Below are 20,133 nucleotides of genomic sequence, written 5' to 3'. Positions count from 1 at the left end.
CGCAAATGAATCAATGCTATTTAACGATAGGTACAATATGGACAAGGTGTGTCGCGGTTTATCCTGGTAGAAGTATTTTTTGCCAGGATTTTTACTGTTACGGGCTCCAGGGCTAATAGATTTTTGTATATACAGATAATTTTTGACCTCCAAAGGGTGTTTAATGTACAGAAAATTTTTTCCCAACAATATGTTGAAAGTAGCAAATAAAATATTTAGTATTTCCGATTTTCGAAATTTTCGAAAAAACATCACTTTAAGTTTTACGGTCAGAACAAGTAACTATTTATTATGCTGGGAAGTTGTTTGTGCGGATCTCTCAGCTTGTTAATAATGTTTTATTATATTTCCAGCATATAGAGAGCAAAGAATTTATCGTGTCACTGGAACACGCTGTATAAAGTACTAAATAATCATATCCAGAAATATAGTAGGATAAGCATTTATTTTTTTGCAAGTACATTTTTTTTAGTACATTAGGATAAAAAAAATAACAGTATTATCCAAATCTATTCAACCACTTTAATATGATTGCAAAAAAAGAATTATTGTATACAAATAATGTTATCCTTAAGGAAAATTATTTTTTTAACACAGGATACGCGTATATTTATCCAATAACTCACTTATTTTATTCAAATCAATCGAACCGTTAACACATCTAAATCAAATAAATATGTTTATACTTCTTGTTTATAAAAGTTAATCGTAAAAATCTAAGAAAGCATAGAATAAATAGTAAATGCATGAATAGATGTTAAAACTAATAATACAAAATTTCATCACATTCTAAGATTTTTTTATTTATAGGTGAAATCAAAAAATTTCGATATAGATTGTACAAAGGAAGCGTTGGAATCCACCATTCTCATCTTAACGCTTTGTACCGGAAATATACAAAATATGATGTGTTAATAATGTACTAGTGTCCTCCACAACTATTACCTTAGCCAGAATAACAAAAAAGACCAAACTGTGAACAATAGGCCAAATCAAGGTCAAATCCTTCAATCAAAAAGAGTAGAATATTGATGAAATTATCATTTGATAAAAACTATATAAAAAATTTCCTCTTATAGCATAAAAATATTGTATTTTTAATGGTGATAAGAAAAAAAACTTATTATCATCTATTATTATTACATTATAAATGCGAAAGTAAGCATGTTTTTTTGTTTGTTTGTTTGTTTGTTACGCTTTCACGCTAAAACTAGCGAATGGTTTTTAATGAAACTATACAGCAATATAGATAATACTTCAGAATAACACATGAGATATAATTTATAAAGATTTATAAAGAGTTCTGTAAAAGTAGTCATTTGACATTACCATAAATTACAGATTTCAGTAAAAATAGTCAATATGAAATATTTCACGGACATCTTTGCTGATAGACTCAATGAATAATTATGACTATTAAAAAAATAGAAAACCATACAAATATTTTACCTGTGTAAAACAATCTTTACCATTATTTCGAGTGTTATAGAAAGGGGATAAGTGAGAGCAATCTTTATCAATCTCTACTTTTAAACCCAGCGAAGCGGGTGGGTATCACTCTAGTCATTAATAAAACTTTCGTTTATATTTTCAAAAAACAAATTTTCATATACATTTCTAAAACAATTTTTTTTTTTTGATTTTTGATTGTGCAACTTTTTGGTATAAAAATAGGCTTTATTTCTCAACTGGCGTGACGTGAGAATGATAGGCGATTAACATAAAATCTATCTTGCTCTCAAATTTTGGCTAGAACAGACAAATTATGAAGCTTTTAGAGTTAGATTTTCTATTTTCTTTACCTATGAATAGAGATTAATCAATTAATACGTGTAACCTTTGTGGCACACATCATCAACTTCCCTGGTTATGAAAATAACGTTCTATAAAACTTCGAAATCACTCTGTAATTCCGAGTTTCGGTTGGTGAAAATACACCAAATTATCCGCTAACTATAATTCAATATTACAAAATTGAACGATTCAAATTAATAAAAGTATGCCAGTAAGAACAAATAGTTCATTGGAAAAGTCAAGGCTCCCAAAAATATCATATTGACGAAATTTTTTTTTTTGATAATATAATTACAAATGTCCTCTACAGGCTGTCCTACCAGAAATGTTGTCCATAACAACATGTTGACAAACATATTTTAATGGCTCTATTTATAGATATAACGATAGCGAACATTTTTTGGACTTATTTGCAATAAGTCCAAAATTTGTGTGACCCTTTGGTAGTAGGTATATGTTGATATAACATAAATATAATCGATTATCCGACGCTATCAACTTTTCTGACTCTCAATAAAGTAAATGTCCTTTTCGAGTAAAATAAAAATAGTATTTTTTAACGAAAAAATAAAAACATTTTGGTTTTACTGTTTATTGATTTCCTTATATTTCAAAATACCTTTAGCGAGAGAAGTAAAAACTTCTATCCTTGCTATATTCACTCTGAATAACTATTCTGAAACAGTCCGAAATCTTGCAATTACTCTGACTTTTTACGTCCAAATTTTGTAAGAAAAGTAAAAATTAAAAGAACTGTTATTCGAACTTAGTTTCCGTTTTGTGTTGATTTTTTAAACTCTTTAATTTATTAAAAAATCAATGCAAGCACTGGCATTCAACACTTTCTATAAAGGGTATTTCAAGAATTAACTCAGTCAATTGTTTGTTTTCACTCGTTTATAAGTTTAATAAAATCCACTCTGTAGGTTTAAAAAAAAAATAACAAAAAAAATTCTATATAAATGCTAAGAAACTAAAATATTAAAAATCATAGTTCGATTTAATCTTCGGAATTCAATTTCATATCAAAATGAAACAATCACATTTCGCATTCATTATTGCGTGTTGTATTTTATATACATTCCGTTCGGATATGCTTAATCCAGCGGCGGAAATTTTGAAACTTGGTGAAGGTTGTCCAACCAATATTAGTGGATTGTCTAATTTCACATTAGACGAAGTAAGTATATTTTTTTAAATTTATTTTTATTTGTCATATTTTTCACGAAAATATAAACTTCCCTGGGGACAAAAATGAAAAAAATAAACCTGTTAACTTCCAATGTCTTCTCTTTTTGAGATACATACCAATATCTTTCATTTATTGAGAGATAGACCCACCGCGCCATTCCCATGCCGCAAATTGTGTTTACATTTACACAGAAAATGATGATTTGAAAACGTTGTTTTCTTTAATTATTAAAATAACATCAAATGGTGTTAGCAACGGTCAAACTTTCTAGCAATACGATTTTTTCATTTATTTTCAATCATCTTCCTGTTAGAGTAACACAAAAAAACAGATATCCGTCAAAGAGAAGCTTGTGCGTGTGATTAAAAAGTTTCCGAGTCTTGTGAAAGAGAATATACCACTTACAAGAATTTTCGTAGATAAAAAGTTCTTATACTAAGGGGCAAAGCTCTTATACCATGAAAATTTATTTAATACCTTTTTTTACAGTTAAGTGGACTATATTCAGCTGCTGCAGCCCTCTCTAATTCTGATGGCTCAAGAGATTATTGTTACAAAATGTGTTTTCAACAAGTCAATAATGATCGGACTGATGTGAGAGTTGCAGCCAAAAAAGGATACTTTAGAGTACCGTGGAGCGTTGATTTGCGTTTCCAAAGAACCAGTGATAATGGTACATTCGAAATGCGTACTAGTAAGTTCAATATTATGTGATTTTTTTCCCTAAAATAGTATTTATTGTGAGACTATTTGACTATAACTATTATCTTGGCTTAGGATTGAAGAAATAAAATTTCCAATTTACTTTGCTTAGTCTACTTTTATTTATTTAATATTTTAAATTATTAAAATATTAAATAAATAAAAGTGGATTAAGCAAAGTAAATTGGAAATTTTATTTCTTCAAAATCCTAATTATTGAGTTCCACAAAATAAAGCTCTCTACAATTAATTATATTATCTAGGCTATTGAGTATATCTTAAAGAACAGGACAATAAGGACCTAAGACATTCAAGACTTCAAAAATTTTAATTACAGGAATTTTCAAAGGGTTATTGAAAAAGAAAGAACCGCGGATTGCTACTAAATTAACGCAACCCTTATGGTTTTTTCCAAATATCTCGTAAACAAAGCAAGATTTCGATAAATTTTATGTAAAACTTTTTGTAGATAATCAAATTTCCAACCGTATTATTATTTTCATTCCAAAACTGTTGAAAAAAATAAGAAAAGAAGCCAAATCTCCGATAGCGTGAAAATACACCTTTAGTCTTTATTAAATGATATGAATAAAAATTTTATTTTAGGTCTTACCGGTTTTCTAACATTGGGAGAAGCCTACATACTATCAAATAGTTCAACAGTTTTATACTACTCTTGCAGAAATGACTTATTGGGAAGTTATCGTAAGTATTTATAATTTTTTCTACATATCCATTTACATATTTATATACCCTGTATATATGAAATATATAGCAGGGTATACTAATTTTAGTCCCAGTAAAATCACCTAAGTAGTCCATTTCCGCCATGTCTGCCTGTCAGGCAGTCATCACGATAACTCAAAAGGTATCAAACTGAAATTTTTATGACGTAAAAAATCAGTTTGATTTCGTACAAGAGCAACATAAGTCAAGTGGGTCTTGGGTCCTCAGGATCCATCTTGACAGCCGCAAGAGAATGCACAAAATTTACCGTAAAAGATACCACAAAGTTTAAGGGAAATGCAGTCTCAGTTAAAAAAATTTCATTGCACTAGGTACTACATAATTTTTACAACTCAAAACATAATACTTTTTGTTTGAAATAACTTCATAAGTTGTGTCTTATTACAGGTGAAGCTTTGGTATTATCAAAGAATGAAACAACAAACTTATCTGCAGAGGATTTACAAGCTGCTAAAGACGTTTTAAAAGCTCAGAATTTGGACTTTGGTTTGATGAAAACTGTCGATCAAAGTCGAGAAACATGTTCCGGTTTAACGAGATTCTATAACATGTGCAGCCAGTAATTTTTTGTTTATTTATTGTAATTAATAAATTTTATTTAAAAAAAAAATTTTTTCAAAATTTTTTAAAATTTCTTTTTTGATTTTTGTACCTACAAAAATTCTGATAATTTTTCTACAAATATTTTCTATCTATAATAACAGATCACTTAGAGAAAAAAACACAAATGTTGATAAATCTAAGTGTCTCTGCCTCCATCACTAAAGTGATATTTCCCCCTTATTATATATTTTTTATTAAAAGATGCCTTTTATTGAAACGGGATCTTCCATTTCCTTCCCAGTTTATACAAAAAAAAAAGCAATATCTACATTTAAGAGGGTTATGGAAAGTTAGGGCAAACGTGTGACCCCAGAAACGCCTTAAGGCCTAAGGGTGTCCGGAGACTCTTGTTGGTGGCCCCAGGTAGATTTAAGTAGACTAAAAAAACGGCTGCTTAAGGGAGCATCCACCAAATATCCGTCTACGGGCCACACTAGTAGTTAATGCGGTTCTGCTTTTGATTTACAAACACTCCGGTAAGGGATCATCTTGTACAGCCTTTTTTTATTGAATTGGGAGTTTTTTGAATTCTTATGGCTGTCTATTTGCACTAAATTTTACAATTATGTTTTATTTTTCATTCTGCTGACCCTACCTAACCCCTCTTGGTGTCGCCCATGCGATCATCTGTAATGGGCATCACTAATAATGAAATTAGAAATGGCTTTTAATTTTTAGAAACAAAATGAAATGACATTATGATGTCCGTGTGGGAGTCAAAAGACGCATTCTCTAACAATTGATTATAATCGATTAATTTATGAATTGGTAAAATGATTTATGACCAAATTTATCAATAACTTTAGTAACGGCATTTATGTAATTTTACAATTCGTGGGGGATCTGAACTTTAGTTGGTCAGACAAATAATGATTCTGATTAAGCAAGCCGTTGTGTTCATTGATAAAATGAAGAAAGTTAGGTTAGGTAAGTGGGTGTTTTGAGGTGGGACATGCTTAGTGCGTTGTGATACCGAAAAAGGATTGGCCCATCCTCGGCCACTACTCCAAAAAACCATTCCGATCTGTTTAAGAACAGGAGTGCTTTGACGTCAACGAACATCAAGTAGGAAATATCGTTAAAGAAAGGCTGGATCAAGCTCTCCTTATGATACAAGCTGGGCATGCCGCCTAGCTAGTACCCTGTAATAGTCGCAACAATTTTGCTTATAGAGACCCTTTGTAGCAATACAAGGCCTTCGAAACGCCTACGAATGCATTCAGTGGTGAATTAGCCACGAAGCAAGAGTAGCAAATACTACAGACCCTGCGTCTTTTAGGCACCGCACAGTGCCTCAGGTAGATTTACGAGGACTAAAATAAAGTAGATAAATAGAAGAAAAGTGGAACGAAGCAATTTTTGGTGAAGGTTTTCCCCGTTGGAGGCTGTAGGTAGATTTTCGAGTAGATTATTAAAAAAACACACTCAGACACATACACACATACACCCGTAGAAAGAATTATCTACAGTCCCTGCTCTAGATCCGGGACTATCACGCCTTAATTCTATGATTAAAAGATTTTTGCCCTTGAATCTCTTTTTTAAACAGCTTCATTAATGGGTCTGCCTTGGAAATTTTCACACGTAGGTAGGTTAGACACAAATACTCGAACAAACATTAACAATCAATTTCATTTTTCGAGATGAAAAGCATAATTTTTGGTCAAAAATTTAAAAAAAATATATATAAGCTAAATCGAAATATTAACAATCATAGTTCAATTTTTAAATAAACTATACAAATCGAATTTTATTTCAAAATGAAACTATCATATTTTGAATTCGTTTTTGCCTGCTCTATTTTATATACATTCCACTCAAATGTGCTCAATCCAATGGCAACCGAAATAATGAAACTTGGAGCTTGCCCAGGCAACATTAAAGGATATAAAGATTTCAAATTGGAAGAAGTAAGAATTCTTTTATTTTAAATTTTTTTCTATTTTCATTTTCAAATTTGTATAATCTTATCTAGTTTTACATCACAACAACGAACAATAAGCGACACTCGATTATCGAGATATTTTCCAATGAACTCTTTGTTATCTTTAATTATACCAAATTAACATATCCGCAGTCTAGGATAAATCACCAACATGATTTATCCTGAAACGACATATCCTCGTTTTGCCGAATACAGCTCAGTTATTCGGAAAATTTTGTTATGAATTTACCATAATGCATCGATTTTTAACCTTTGTATCGCCAAAAAGTTCACCAAAAAGTCGCGGCTATATTTGAGAAATAAAATGCTTTCACATAAACTTTTCTTAAAATTAAATATCGAGAAGCACGATTAATATAGAAATAGTTGTTGGTTTTTCATATGAACCTATATTTAACGGAAATGATCAGAAACAAGCAATAAGATTTAAAATGAATCTAAAAGAGTCGTTTTCAGATTGTATCTACAAGAGAGATGTTAGAAACTTTGAAAACCGTTTGGTCGAACTTATCTTTTTTTACAGTTAAATGGAGTATATTCAGTTCTTGCTATGTACTCAAAAGATCGTTTAATTCCACGCGATTCATGCTACAAAATTCGTTTCAAACCAATCAATGAGGACGGAAGTGAAGTCAGAGTTGTATGGAAAAGTGGACTACTACAGCTACCAATAAAATTTGACTTTTGGTTTGAAAAAATAAGCAAGAAAAACGAAGAACAATTCAAAATATTGGACAGTGAGTACAATTCCATGTTTGCATATACACAAGGAAATTTCATTCCAATCCTAAAAGATTGTGAAAAAATTGTTAGAAGATAAATTTTAGTAAGTTTCTTATAAACGTAAAACAGTGGCTGAAAAATTTTTTTAAAAATTTTATCCTCTACAACTTTTGTTATAAATATAAATACGATTAAAGGCAAGGGAACTGAGATATTCTGAGATAAAAACTTATTTTTGTGACCTTTGACCTTGAATGTCTAAGGACGCTTACACGTGACCATATGTGATCTTTGAGACAACATTTGTTATATCAAAATAAACTGTACAATTATTCACCTTATTCCGTTAGATTCCAAAATGAAACCCTAAGATGATTAGACTATAAGGTTAGATATTCTTGGAAAATTTAATGACAATATGAAAAATATCTAAAAAATTTTATAAATTGCTTTGTAGGTTTGACTGGCACTATACTATTAGGACAAGCCTTCATATTCGAAAAAATAGGCAATGATACACTTTTATTCTACTCTTGCAGACCTGGCTTCTTATTCCACCACCGTAAGTATGATTTGCCATAATTATTTATAATTTACTTGAATACATTTTAGAAATTTGGTAGATATTCTGGTGGATCGGCAAAAATTTAATTATAAATGCTAAACTTCAGCCAACCGCGACGATTGTATTTGCCTCCTGAGCCATACAACCCAATCCTTCTCCTCTTCCCCCTCCGTACAACTGGCAGGAATCCTATCCTATACGTTCTAAATATTGACAACTTGATAAACGTACTAAATATTGACAATATTAGCAAATTTGTAGCAGCTATTTGTGTAAATCGGAAACTCTGGAGCTTTTTGTGTAAATCGACTTGTAAATCGCATGTCGATAGAAATTCCATAATATTTCTAAATCGAATTATATAAGTTTTATTATGGATAATGTCGTGACTCATTAACCATATTTTTTATTGCAGAAGAAGTTTTGGTATTAACAAAAAATGAAACTATATCTTATACTGCAGAAGAGAATAAAAAGGTTGGACAAATTCTAAAAGAACATAAATTAGACTATGGTTATTTGAAAGATGTCGACCAAAATCGTGAATCATGTGCCGATTTGATAAAATCATATCTATAATTTTTATTAAAGCGATCATATAATAAAATTTTATTCTTAAAAACTCTTTATGTTCAACTTTTTTTAAACTCCTTGTCTTACTGAGTCGCTGATTCCTGAAAGTTCCTGATTCCTGTTTAAGTATTATTCGATTTTTTTAAATCAGTTTTTTAATCATACATAATAGGTCTGAGACCAAGCGTAGTTTCAATTAGTCATTTCAGAAAGGCTGAAAATTTCATAAGTGTTAGAGGGTCTTCGGCCTTAATAGAGTGCCAAAGATGTAGCGCCTGTCTTATGTCTGAACTTGCACAGGCTAAAAAACGATTTATTAAAATACCTATAAACTCTTGTAAATATTCTTGACATCCTAAAAGATAAGAGATAGAATAACACTTTCAATTAGAAATTTGATCCTCAAAAAAGGTAAAACACGGTAGCTGCAGAAAAATGCTTTAGCTGTGTCCATAACATTGACCTGAAATTCTAGCTTGAAGGTCATCTGACCTTGATCTTCAAATGATTAAATGCAATAATGGCATATTTTTAAGTCGCGTTTATAAAGTAAGAACATTTAATATTTCGAAATACATAGAAAATTCATGGGGGGGGGGGGGGGGGTTGGTAGAGCAGCTGTTCCCTCCCCTAAAAGCTCGGCAAAAGTTTAAGAAGATCGTATTTCTTAAGGCTACTAGATTTCACATCATTTTTGGCATTTTTTAATTGAAAATATTTAACCGTTTAGCTGCAATTATTATTCTGAAAGTTATTGACCTCTAATTATGGTCATATCCATCACGTCAAGTAGAATTCACAAATGTAATCCCCTATATAAAAATTTTAATGGCAGAATGATAAAAAAAAGTTATAAATACGGTGAAAATATTTCAATTTTTAAGTTTGTTTTTTTTTTTGACGATAGTACTTCAGTGAATTTTTATTGTTTCAAAATGTGGCAATCACGTTTCATTTTCATTACTGTGTGTTATATTTTATATACATTCCATTCGGAAGTGCTGAATCCATTTGCAACTGAAGTTACCGTTTTAGGATCAGATTGTCCTGGCAATATTACTGGATTATCCACTTTCCCATTATCTGCAGTAAATATAAATATATATATTTTTTAATATTATTTTGTTCGAAAACTAAGAGCCAGATTATTAAAACCTAGTTTCGTCAAAGAGTGAGCTACCACCCTTGTTAATTTGTTGCAAAGTATATGGTTTACGAGATTCACATCAACGGATTTAATCAAATTATATTATTTTTAAAAATCTTCAATAGTTTTATTTTTTCCGGAAAATTTGGATATGATATTCTATTTGACTTAAATTTGTTATGCTTTAATTTACAGGATGGGTCATTTGAATCTATACACATAAATATCTCGATTTGTAGTTAACCAATAAAAAATTAACTTAAACAGAAGTTGTAGAATTTGATGGGGGACATCATGTTTTGACATCAAATTGGACCTAGTTTCGGAAAAATGCTTTAGTCAAAAGTTGTCAAGTACAATATAGGACATTCGTCTGTGTCCATAACTTTGACCTGAAATTATCAATAAACTTAAAGCATATTTTCTTTCGATTAAATGCAATAATACCATTTTTTTAGTCACATTTTCTCCGAAATCAAACGTTTTTTGAAAAAATGTTTTAAACAAAAATTGTTAGTTTTATTATGAGGATCAACTTTCTAATTTAATTAATTATAGAGAGCTTTACTTTGTGGAACTCCATAATTAGGATTTTGAAGAAATAAAACTTCTAATTTTCTTTGACTATATTTTTTAATATTTTAATAATTTAAAATAAGTTGACATGTTTCATCTAACATAGACATTTTCAAAACTGTGAATGTTTCTAATAAAGTGTCATTCTATCTCTTACCATTAAGGATCTAAATTAGCTATTAAAGAAACCCAAAGAACCCGAGAGATCCAATTTGATATCAAAACATGATGTTCCCCCATCAAACTTTGCAACCACTGTTTAAGTTATTTTTTATTGATTAACTACAAAACGAGATATTTAGGTGTATAGATTAAAATGACCCACCCTGTATATATCATGAAATTTTGCCACTCAAAGCGACCCTAATGTTGTCGACCACCTATTTTCACAATTCAACAAAAAGTCTGTTAAAAAAATCTGTAAAACAGCAATACTTATCTTATTTAATAACCATGCTGATTCAATTCTGCAATTAGAATTAGCCGGTTCGGTTTCCCCCAGCTGTCCTCCGCATCTATGTTGTACAGTGCGAGAGTCAAGGTCCCATTTTACAACAGTCAGTCGGCTTAATAGGATGCCAACTTACAGAAGCAAATATTTTTATCAGACAGTTAAAATATTTATTTTGTTAGAATAAATATCTATATTACCTACTATAATAAAAACGAAAATTTGGTTTCTCTAAGGATGTACGAGCACCAAGGCAATTTTAAATAAATTGCTTGATTTTTTTATTATGAAGTTGGATCAATACTGAAAATTTTAGGGAGGGTTGCCCGATTATTTATAAATAAATAAATGACTTCAAAAATAGGCATATTTAACATTGGTCTTATTGAAAAACGGTAGATGAATGATATGTTTTCACAGATTTCTCCAAAACTAGTCGGTAGAAATTAAAAAAAAAAAAAAAAAAAAAAAAAAAAAATATTTAAATTAAACCTTAATAAATTGAAAACAAAAAAAAACCAATTGTACCCAACTAATTAAGAATTTATTTATTTTCGATATCTGGAGTAATTTTCAAAAAATCGAAAATTGACAATTTTGTTTGTAGTTATTTAGCTTTCGATATTTCGAAAATCAAAGCAGATATCGAAAAATATTATTTTTATTTTTCGTCTACATTCATGTTCAGTTGAACATAAGGCACAAGTAATTTCAATCCTAAATATAAAATTTCATTGGCGCTCGTACTACCTTAAGCATATAGCATCGACAAAAAAGGTGGAATTTTTCTCTTCAGTTCAAATTATATATGTATCTTATGGGATCAGAACTAGCTGAAGAAAGTTGGAGCGCCCTTTTTTTGTCCTTGCCCAAGGGCCTGATCGATTTTGATTTTGGCAAATAAAACCTTGCTTTGACATTGTGTAACCTAAATAATTTTTTCTTAGTTAAATGGAGTGTATAAAGCTGTTGAGTTCTATTCACCAGGATCCTTAGAAGATCAATGTTATAGAATACGTTTCACCCCAATAAACGACAACAAATCCAAAGTGCGTATTGGATACAAAACTGCCGTAGGACTTCCACTTTATATTGATTTTATTTTCCTCTCTGAAAATGTGAATGGATCATTCAAAATCATGGATAGTAAGTTTAATTGAAAAGATAATTAAATAGCGAGTTTTATTTTTTCATTTGAAAAACAAAACAAAACGGTGTAAGATATCATTAGACATTGGATTTTTATATACATACATGATTTCATGTAAATTAACGAGTCGTTTTTTTACCTTGAAAAGCGGAAATTTCTATGTGTAAGGTTTAAAGTATTTCGGCTGTTTGAGCAAGTACGGTGAATGTTCATTTTTTTGCGGTTAATGATAGTTCAAAGTCCCTTGATCACAATAGACTCAGTTTTGGGGCCTATTGCGGGGCAAAATTTTGAATTATTTCATTTTAAAATTGTGAGTTTTAAGTTTAACACAGTACCTCATGGATGAACTCACAATACTGTTAATTGCACAAAAATTAATCGATGAATGAGCTTCAAAAAAGTTTTCATCATGAAGAAAATGTATCACAGTTTCTGTTTATGAAATAAATACATTACCTTACGGCGCTTTCCAAAGAGAAAACATAGAAAAACTTTGGTTTTTGACGCTATTTCGATATTTTTAGAGCATTGTTTTACATTTTCGTCACACTAATTGACTAGTTTACGATATTTTTAGAGCATTTTCTTACATTTACATCATGCAAATTGCCTAGTTAACAAGTTGACTAGTCACGTGACATCCGAACCACTTTAAATTGGTTATTTTTAATTGACATGAAATTATTTTTAAATAAAAATGCCATAATCCAAAGTATACAATTTTTTTTAAAATCATTTTGATATCCTAAACCGTTTTGTTTTTATTTGAAATTTAAAAAGTATAAACCCAGTTTGATCACCTATATATAATGAAATTATTTTTGTAAATAAATGATTTCGTGATTTTAAGGTATTACTGGTGCAATAAATCTAGGAGAAGCTTATATCTTGTCAAATGGATCAGCAATTCTATACTATTCTTGCAGACCTGGATTCCAAGGACTTTTAAAATCACATTCAAGTAAACATTTTTAAATAAAGTTTATTTTTATAAAAATTGATGCCATCGCATATACTAATCAAATATTAATTTTTACACAAAATCTGTCTTTATACAAAACAAATATGTAAAAAATAGTTTTTAACATTTCGAAGTAAAAACGTTTTATACAAAGTGTATCCTAAGTCGCGACAAATATCTGAAGAATTAATTTTTCAAGTCAAAATAAGTCGGAGCAAAATCCATAAAAGTTTTTTGATTTCATTCTCCACTAGTTAATAGATCTAACAAGATATGGCTCCTTAATTATGTTTTTCAATTTTCTGGGATCAATAAATTTCTCAAATTACTCGATTTATTCCAGAAATTTTACGTGACTCATGATACACGCTGTATAACAATGTTTTTCGCAGGTAATATTATTAAAAGAGATGAAGGTAGCTTTTATACCGGGTGTATCAGAATGAATCGTCAATAATCTAGGAGATAGTAAGGTATATCTGACCAAGCATTTAGGTACATGAAACATGTTTCTAAAAATGTTTCGAAATTTCAAAATTTGCCAATTTTGTTTATGAAAATTTAAAACACTTCAAAGTGTTATTGCATAAGTTATCTTAAGTTTTTATATAAAATATTGGTAACCAATCTGATCATGTTATTAATCAAAGATTTTTTTAAATCGCATAAATAAAAACCCCATTTTCCAAGGGTTCGTAATTCCCCCACTCTACCCTACTCTATTTCCTCCTAAACTACTGACCATTTATTCTGGTTCATTCAGTATAAATTTTATTTTATAGCCGACCGAAATTTATTACGTAACTATAAATGTATTATGTATAATAATTTTAGTAGACTACTTTATGAACTGTGTTTTATTACAGGTGAAGTTTTAGTATTAACACAAAATGATACCATCACTTGGACTCCAGAAGACGAAGAAAAAATGAAAGACGATCTTAGGAATCAAACTATAGACTATGGAATTGTAAAGCCCTGCTACCAAGGCCCTGAAAATTGTAATTCTATGAATCTGTAAAATAATTACATATAAATTTTTGTAAAATTAATCATCAAAATTATTGTATAAAAATAAACAATTATACATTAGTTAATAAACAATTATATATTTTTTAAATCAATTTATATTCGCATTTTTAACAATACAATTCAATTTTTTGGAATTTTTTCTCTCGTTTTCCGAACATAATCTACACCGACATTTCACTTTTCTCCTCAGATGAATATTTCACGCTATGTACGCTGTCCAAATATTTAAGCCTCTAATCAACGACGTATCATGGTCGCAGTAATTTCAGTTGAAAGTCTTCATCGAATACTCTAATTCTCATAGCTTCTATCGTTACTTTATTCAGAATTCTGAATAACATATAGTTTATCGTTTAAACAATATAAAAAATAACTTCCTAAAATTGGAATGTTTCCGAATTTTTATACCATGTATATATGAAATATACATAGTATTATAAGTTTAGTCCCAAGTTTGTAACGCCTAAAAATATTGATGCTACAAAAAAAAAATTGGTATAGGTGTTCATAAAATCACCTAATTAATCCATTTCCGATTGTCCGTCCGTCCGTCTGTGGTCACGATTACTCAAAAACGAAAAGAGATATCAAGCTGAAATTTTTACAGCGTGCTTAGGACGTAAAAAGTGAGGTCAAGTTCGTAAATGAGCAACATGGGTCAATTGGGTCATGGGTCCGTAGTACCCATCTTGTAAACCGTTAGAGATAGAATAAAAGTTTAAAGGTAAAAAATGTTCCTTATCAAAAATTAAACAACTTTAGTTTGAAACATTTTTTCGTAAACATCACTGTTTACCCGTGAGGGCGACAATTAGGGCGGAAATTTTATAATATGTAATTATAATATGTAATAATTATAATATGTACTATACTTGATTATCAGTTATGTATGTGTCACATGTAAATGTTGGTATATGTAATGTGATAAAGAAATCAACACTGACTATACATGGTATTTCAACAATTAACTCAGTCAATTGTTTGTTTTCACTTGATTTTTATTTATTTTTAAATTAAAAAACACACATTAAAAGAAAAAAAAAGAAAAAACATCAAAATCGGAGCTCTCCCTGAGAAATAAGAAGTTAAAACCTTCACAGATGCGACTAATTAGTAGTTCTGTATCAAATATCCATGCTCTGAATATCTGATTTTGTAAGAAAATCTTTTATACTGAGTTTCGGTTAGATATCTGTAAATAAAATTCAAGTTTCTGTCTTCAATGGTTTGTTCACGACTTTTTCTGCCGGTTAGTAGGTCACACCAGTAAAGAATAAAAAAATCTTGGTAAAAGATATTTCTGTCAGGATAAATCCTGGCACACCTAGTCTATATTGTACCTATCGTTAAATAGTATTGATTCATATGCGAAATTTCGAAATCCGTGTAAGTGCAGTTTTACTGTCACGGGCTCCGGGGCTATTATACATATGTAGATGTAGATAGATAGTCAAGAACATTTGATGTAGTAGTGCCATCTATTTTCCGAAAGATCTCAACTTTAAAGGATTTCTTTATCTGACAATGATCTGTCAAATTTTTTTTAAAAAGAATCATAACCTAATTTATTTGAAAACATGTCAAGATTTAGTGGAGCTTTACAATTAACAAACTTAGATGATTTCATAACACCGTCTCAGGTATTTAAAATACAAATAACACCATAAAATAGACATCTCTCAACAATTTCATGCTTTTAGGAATGTATAAAACCCGTAAAAATCGAAACGACAAAGAGTGTAACAGGTGCAAAGATTGTTATCCAAGATGATGGATCATACTTGAAACAGGATCCAGTAAGAATTATCTTTTATTATGAAAACTATATATTTAATAAAGAATTTTTCTAGGGTGGTGTTCTCCAATCATTAAAAAAAGTTGAGATATCCTTAACTGACTGTTTAGCTTGTTCGGGATGTATAACTTCAGCCGAAGGTGTTCTTGTCAGTCAACAGAGTCAAGAGGAATTACTTAGAGTATTTAATTTAAACAAGGAGCTAGCACAAGTGAGTTCTCTAAAACCTTAGAATCCAAAGATTTATATTAACAAATTGAAAATTTAGGCAGGAAATTTAACAGATGTTAAGAAAATTGTCGTATCATTAGCAATTCAACCAATTTTATCATTATCAGTTAAATATGGATTATCTGCAGAGGATACGATGTTAAGATTATCGGGATATTTTCGACAATTAGGTGCCGATATGGTTTTGGATATGAATATTGCAGATGATTTTGCATTACTCGAAAATCAACAGGAATTTATTGAACGATATCGTAATGCTGAAAATGATCAAGTTAAAAATATTATACCAATGCTTGCATCTAGTTGTCCAGGTAGAAAAAATTTAATAAGTAATCCAGTAAATGAGGCTAAAACCTCAGAGGCTAAATTCATTCCTATAGCTCCAATTGACCTACAAATTTGGGATTAAGCTTTGTTCACCCTCTAGATACAAAGTTATATGATGTGTAGTGGTGCTTTTGCCCAGGGGGTGGTAACCACTCCTTCTAGAGGTTGGAAAAATATATGTTGAAAATAGCAACGGAAATCGATAGAGCAATGAAATCTAAGTAAAAAATGTCATAAAGTATATTTAGAAAAGTCAATACTTTCCGAGTTATTGGCGATTGAGATTCGGAGTATTTAGCGTTAAGTAGCTGAAAAATTGGACGTTTTTTTAAAAAAGGGCATACACTTTTTAAAATACTATAAAAAACTTTGAAAATGAAAAGTCATTTTGTACGAAAATTAACGGAGTTATAATGAAAAGAAAGTTTCTCGTACCTTTTTATTATGTTTTATTCAGCACAAAAACAGATAACTTTACCACGGGAACTAAAATTAAAATTGCCGGATTCGGATTTACATTTTTCAAAATATTGTAATTTAAATGCAAAAAAAGAAGAAAAGATATCATGCTGAAATTTTTACAGCGTGCTCAGGAATTGGGTCTTGGATCCGTAGGACCCATCTTGTAAACCGTTAGAGACAGAACAAAAGTTTAAAAGTAAAATATGTTCCTTATCAAAAAATTAACAACTTTTGTTTGAAATATTTTTTTGTAAAAATCACTGTTTACTCACGAGGGCACACATTCGATTTTATTGTATGTATCACGAAATTTTATAGTATGTATTAATATGGGATTATCAGTTATGTATGTGTGACATGTATATGCGTAATGTGATAGAGTAATCAACACTGTCTATGCATGATATTTCAACAATTAACTCAGTCAATTGTTCGTTTTCACTTGTTTTTTGTAACTTTATTACTTTTCGAGTTATTTAATTATAAAGACCTTTTTTGCATTTAAATTCCAATAATTTTCATTATATATAAATCTGAAATGTTGTCAGTATCTAAATAAAGTAAATTGGAAAGTTCCAAACATTAATTTTAGTTCCCTTTTCATAATAACTCCGTTAATTTTCGTGAAAATGGCTTAAAACTTTTTTCAATCTAAAGGTGCTTTTGGTCAAAATTTAGAGATTTCGTCTTTTTTTCACCTCGTTTATTGGATTAAAAATACGCTTCAAGAACTTGGATTGGAAGTAATTTGCGTTTGACTGTAATACATATTTTTTAGGTTGGGTCTGTTATGCAGAAAAAACTCATGGCAGTTATATTTTACCATATATATCAACCGTAAAATCACCTCAACAAATTATGGGATCATTAGTTAAACATAATTTAGGAATGAATGCATCATCAGTATATCACGTGACTTTAATGCCGTGCTATGATAAAAAATTAGAAGCAGCACGTGAAGATTTTTTCAATACTGAAGCACAAACACGAGACGTTGATTGTGTAATAACTTCTAGTTAGTATTAATGAAATTCATAGATGTTTATACTAAATCTAGATAGCTAATTATTAATACTTAATAATTTATGCCCATTTTCTTCATTTATTGTAAGCAAATACTGACTCGATCCAATTTTCTGGTACCTAGCAGAAACTGCAAAAGAAAATCTTTCCGTCTTGTCTTCATTAGTGCATAGCCCATACAGATTTAGTATAAATATTTTCGGTGAGGGATCAAATTGTTTTTTTATATCTAATTCATTGATAATTTTTAGTCGAATTGGAACAAATGTTAGATTCAGCCGGTTTAAATTTAAATCAAATTGAACCAAAACCATTAGATTATCCCTGGGGAAAATCGGATAAAGTATGTAACGGTCATGAAGGATCAGGTTCTGGAGGTTATGCAGATCATATTTTTAAATATGCCACAAAAGAATTATTCCAACAGGATAATTGTGGGAAATTAGAATATAGAAATATCAGGTTAGTTTTGACTTTTTATTACTTACGATGTTTCTAACGACATGAGATTAAAAGTAGTTTTGCACGAAATCTTGAGAGGTCGTTTTCAAAGGCAAAATGTTGTAAAAAAAAAATTTTTTACAAGCAATAGGGATACTTTGAGCCCAAATAGGTTGTAATTGACCGTATAGTTTACGAAAAAACAATAAACAACGATTATTTTTAGACGAATATTTATTATTTTCTCATTCTTAGATATCGCGTTCTCTCTCACTCCGATAAAAGTACCTTAAAAATTTGCATTGCCTTATGTTTCCAGATTTTTTCGCAGACTAATAAATTTCAGTGACTGTTTCTTGAACTTTAAAGATATTTTTATTTTTTAGAAATCCTGATTTTCGAGAAGTAACATTAGAACAGAATGGAGAAGTATTATTACGGTTTGCAATTGCAAATGGTTTTCGAAATATACAAAATCTTGTACAAAAATTAAAACGAGGGAAATGTAATTATCATTATGTGGAAGTTATGGCATGCCCATCAGGTAAAATACCGCTAATTTTGTTAAATAAAATTTTCTATAATTTTTTCTTTATTATTTCTAGGTTGCTTGAATGGTGGAGCACAAATTCGTCCACAAGGGGAACAACAATCGTCCCATGAATTGGTTAAACATTTAGAAAACTTATACAATGATTTAGAAAAATATGAACCTAGTTCGAATCAGATTGTTAAAGAATTATACGCGTCATGGCTGGGAGGCGCACATTCTGATAAAGCTAAAGTGATGTTACGCACACAGTATCATGCGATTGAGAAAAATAATATAGCATTAAATATTAAATGGTAGCGGAGCGAAAATGTATTGTTAGTCTTTTATGTTTTTTTTATGTAAAAAAATAAATAAATTAATATTTTATTAAAGTGTTTGAATTTATTTATGCCTAAAATAAAAAATTAAACCATGCGATCATTCCATTAGCTGTTCGTCTGTTTGAAAAGACTCTCTTAGAAACGGGCTAAGATTTCACCACGTAGATATTAATATTTTATATTAAGACTAGAGTGACACCCACCCGCTTCGCTGGGTTTAAAAGTAAAGATTGATAAAGATTTCTCTTGCTTATCCTCTTTCTATAACACTTGAAATAATGGTAAGGATTGTTTTGCACAGGTAAAATATATGTATGGATTTCTATTTTTTAGATGTATAGCCGTAATTATTCATTGAGTAATAGAGAGAACAGTAAAGATGGCTTTGAAATATTTCATATTGACTATTTTTACAGAAATAAAGAAATCTGTAATTTATGATAATGTCAATAATGTTAAAAAAGTAGAAAACGCGCTTTATTACACTGAATGTTCTTTTTAATTGTAATTCAAAGCGTGAGGTGGTCGATATCTGTCAAACGAGCTAATTTAAGAGTAAATGTAGAAAGCACCCCACACTTTGAATTACAATTAAAAATAACTATCCACTTTTTAGTGCAATAATGCGTGTTTTATTAGTTTTTTAAACTATAATTTATTTAAGTTAAATGAAAGAAGTACATATCGAATTTTTATTTCAGTATTGTTAACTCAGAAGCGGATTATCCATAAGGCAACAAACATAAAATTAAAAAAGGTTGCCATACTTTATCCACAAAGTTGACCTGGCAACCTATTATTTCTTGAATAGATATAT

At 29.9% G+C, this 20,133-nt stretch overlaps 4 protein-coding genes across 4 annotated transcripts; all 4 read left to right on the top strand.

The window, feature by feature from the left end:
• Positions 1-2,774: 2,774 nt before the first annotated feature.
• Positions 2,775-5,044, top strand: LOC123296768. The gene is made up of 4 exons (XM_044878420.1): positions 2,775-2,974; positions 3,476-3,680; positions 4,295-4,393; positions 4,823-5,044. Exons 1-4 carry the CDS (start codon positions 2,825-2,827, stop codon positions 4,996-4,998), a joined length of 630 nt encoding a protein of 209 aa, XP_044734355.1. The 5' UTR covers positions 2,775-2,824; the 3' UTR covers positions 4,999-5,044.
• A 1,724-nt stretch (positions 5,045-6,768) lies between these two features.
• LOC123296256 lies at positions 6,769-8,850 on the top strand. Its single transcript, XM_044877717.1, has 4 exons — positions 6,769-6,948; positions 7,507-7,720; positions 8,164-8,268; positions 8,687-8,850. Exons 1-4 carry the CDS (start codon positions 6,799-6,801, stop codon positions 8,848-8,850), a joined length of 633 nt encoding a protein of 210 aa, XP_044733652.1. The 5' UTR covers positions 6,769-6,798.
• An 884-nt stretch (positions 8,851-9,734) lies between these two features.
• Positions 9,735-14,184, top strand: LOC123296769. The gene is made up of 4 exons (XM_044878421.1): positions 9,735-9,932; positions 11,966-12,164; positions 13,022-13,132; positions 13,999-14,184. The coding sequence occupies exons 1-4, from the start codon at positions 9,780-9,782 to the stop codon at positions 14,151-14,153; spliced, it is 618 nt and encodes a 205-aa protein (XP_044734356.1). The 5' UTR covers positions 9,735-9,779; the 3' UTR covers positions 14,154-14,184.
• Positions 14,185-15,699: 1,515 nt separating this feature from the next.
• On the top strand, positions 15,700-19,367 carry LOC123296759 (probable cytosolic Fe-S cluster assembly factor CPIJ010948). Its single transcript, XM_044878408.1, has 8 exons — positions 15,700-15,804; positions 15,865-15,960; positions 16,015-16,170; positions 16,228-16,501; positions 17,758-17,994; positions 18,254-18,464; positions 18,830-18,987; positions 19,049-19,367. Exons 1-8 carry the CDS (start codon positions 15,742-15,744, stop codon positions 19,291-19,293), a joined length of 1,440 nt encoding a protein of 479 aa, XP_044734343.1. The 5' UTR covers positions 15,700-15,741; the 3' UTR covers positions 19,294-19,367.
• The last annotated feature ends 766 nt before the right edge of the window (positions 19,368-20,133 follow it).

The sequence above is a fragment of the Chrysoperla carnea genome, chromosome 3 (genome assembly GCF_905475395.1).
Source record: "Chrysoperla carnea chromosome 3, inChrCarn1.1, whole genome shotgun sequence".
Taxonomy (NCBI): Eukaryota; Metazoa; Arthropoda; class Insecta; order Neuroptera; family Chrysopidae; genus Chrysoperla; species Chrysoperla carnea.
This window is presented reverse-complemented; position numbering and strand designations above follow the sequence as displayed.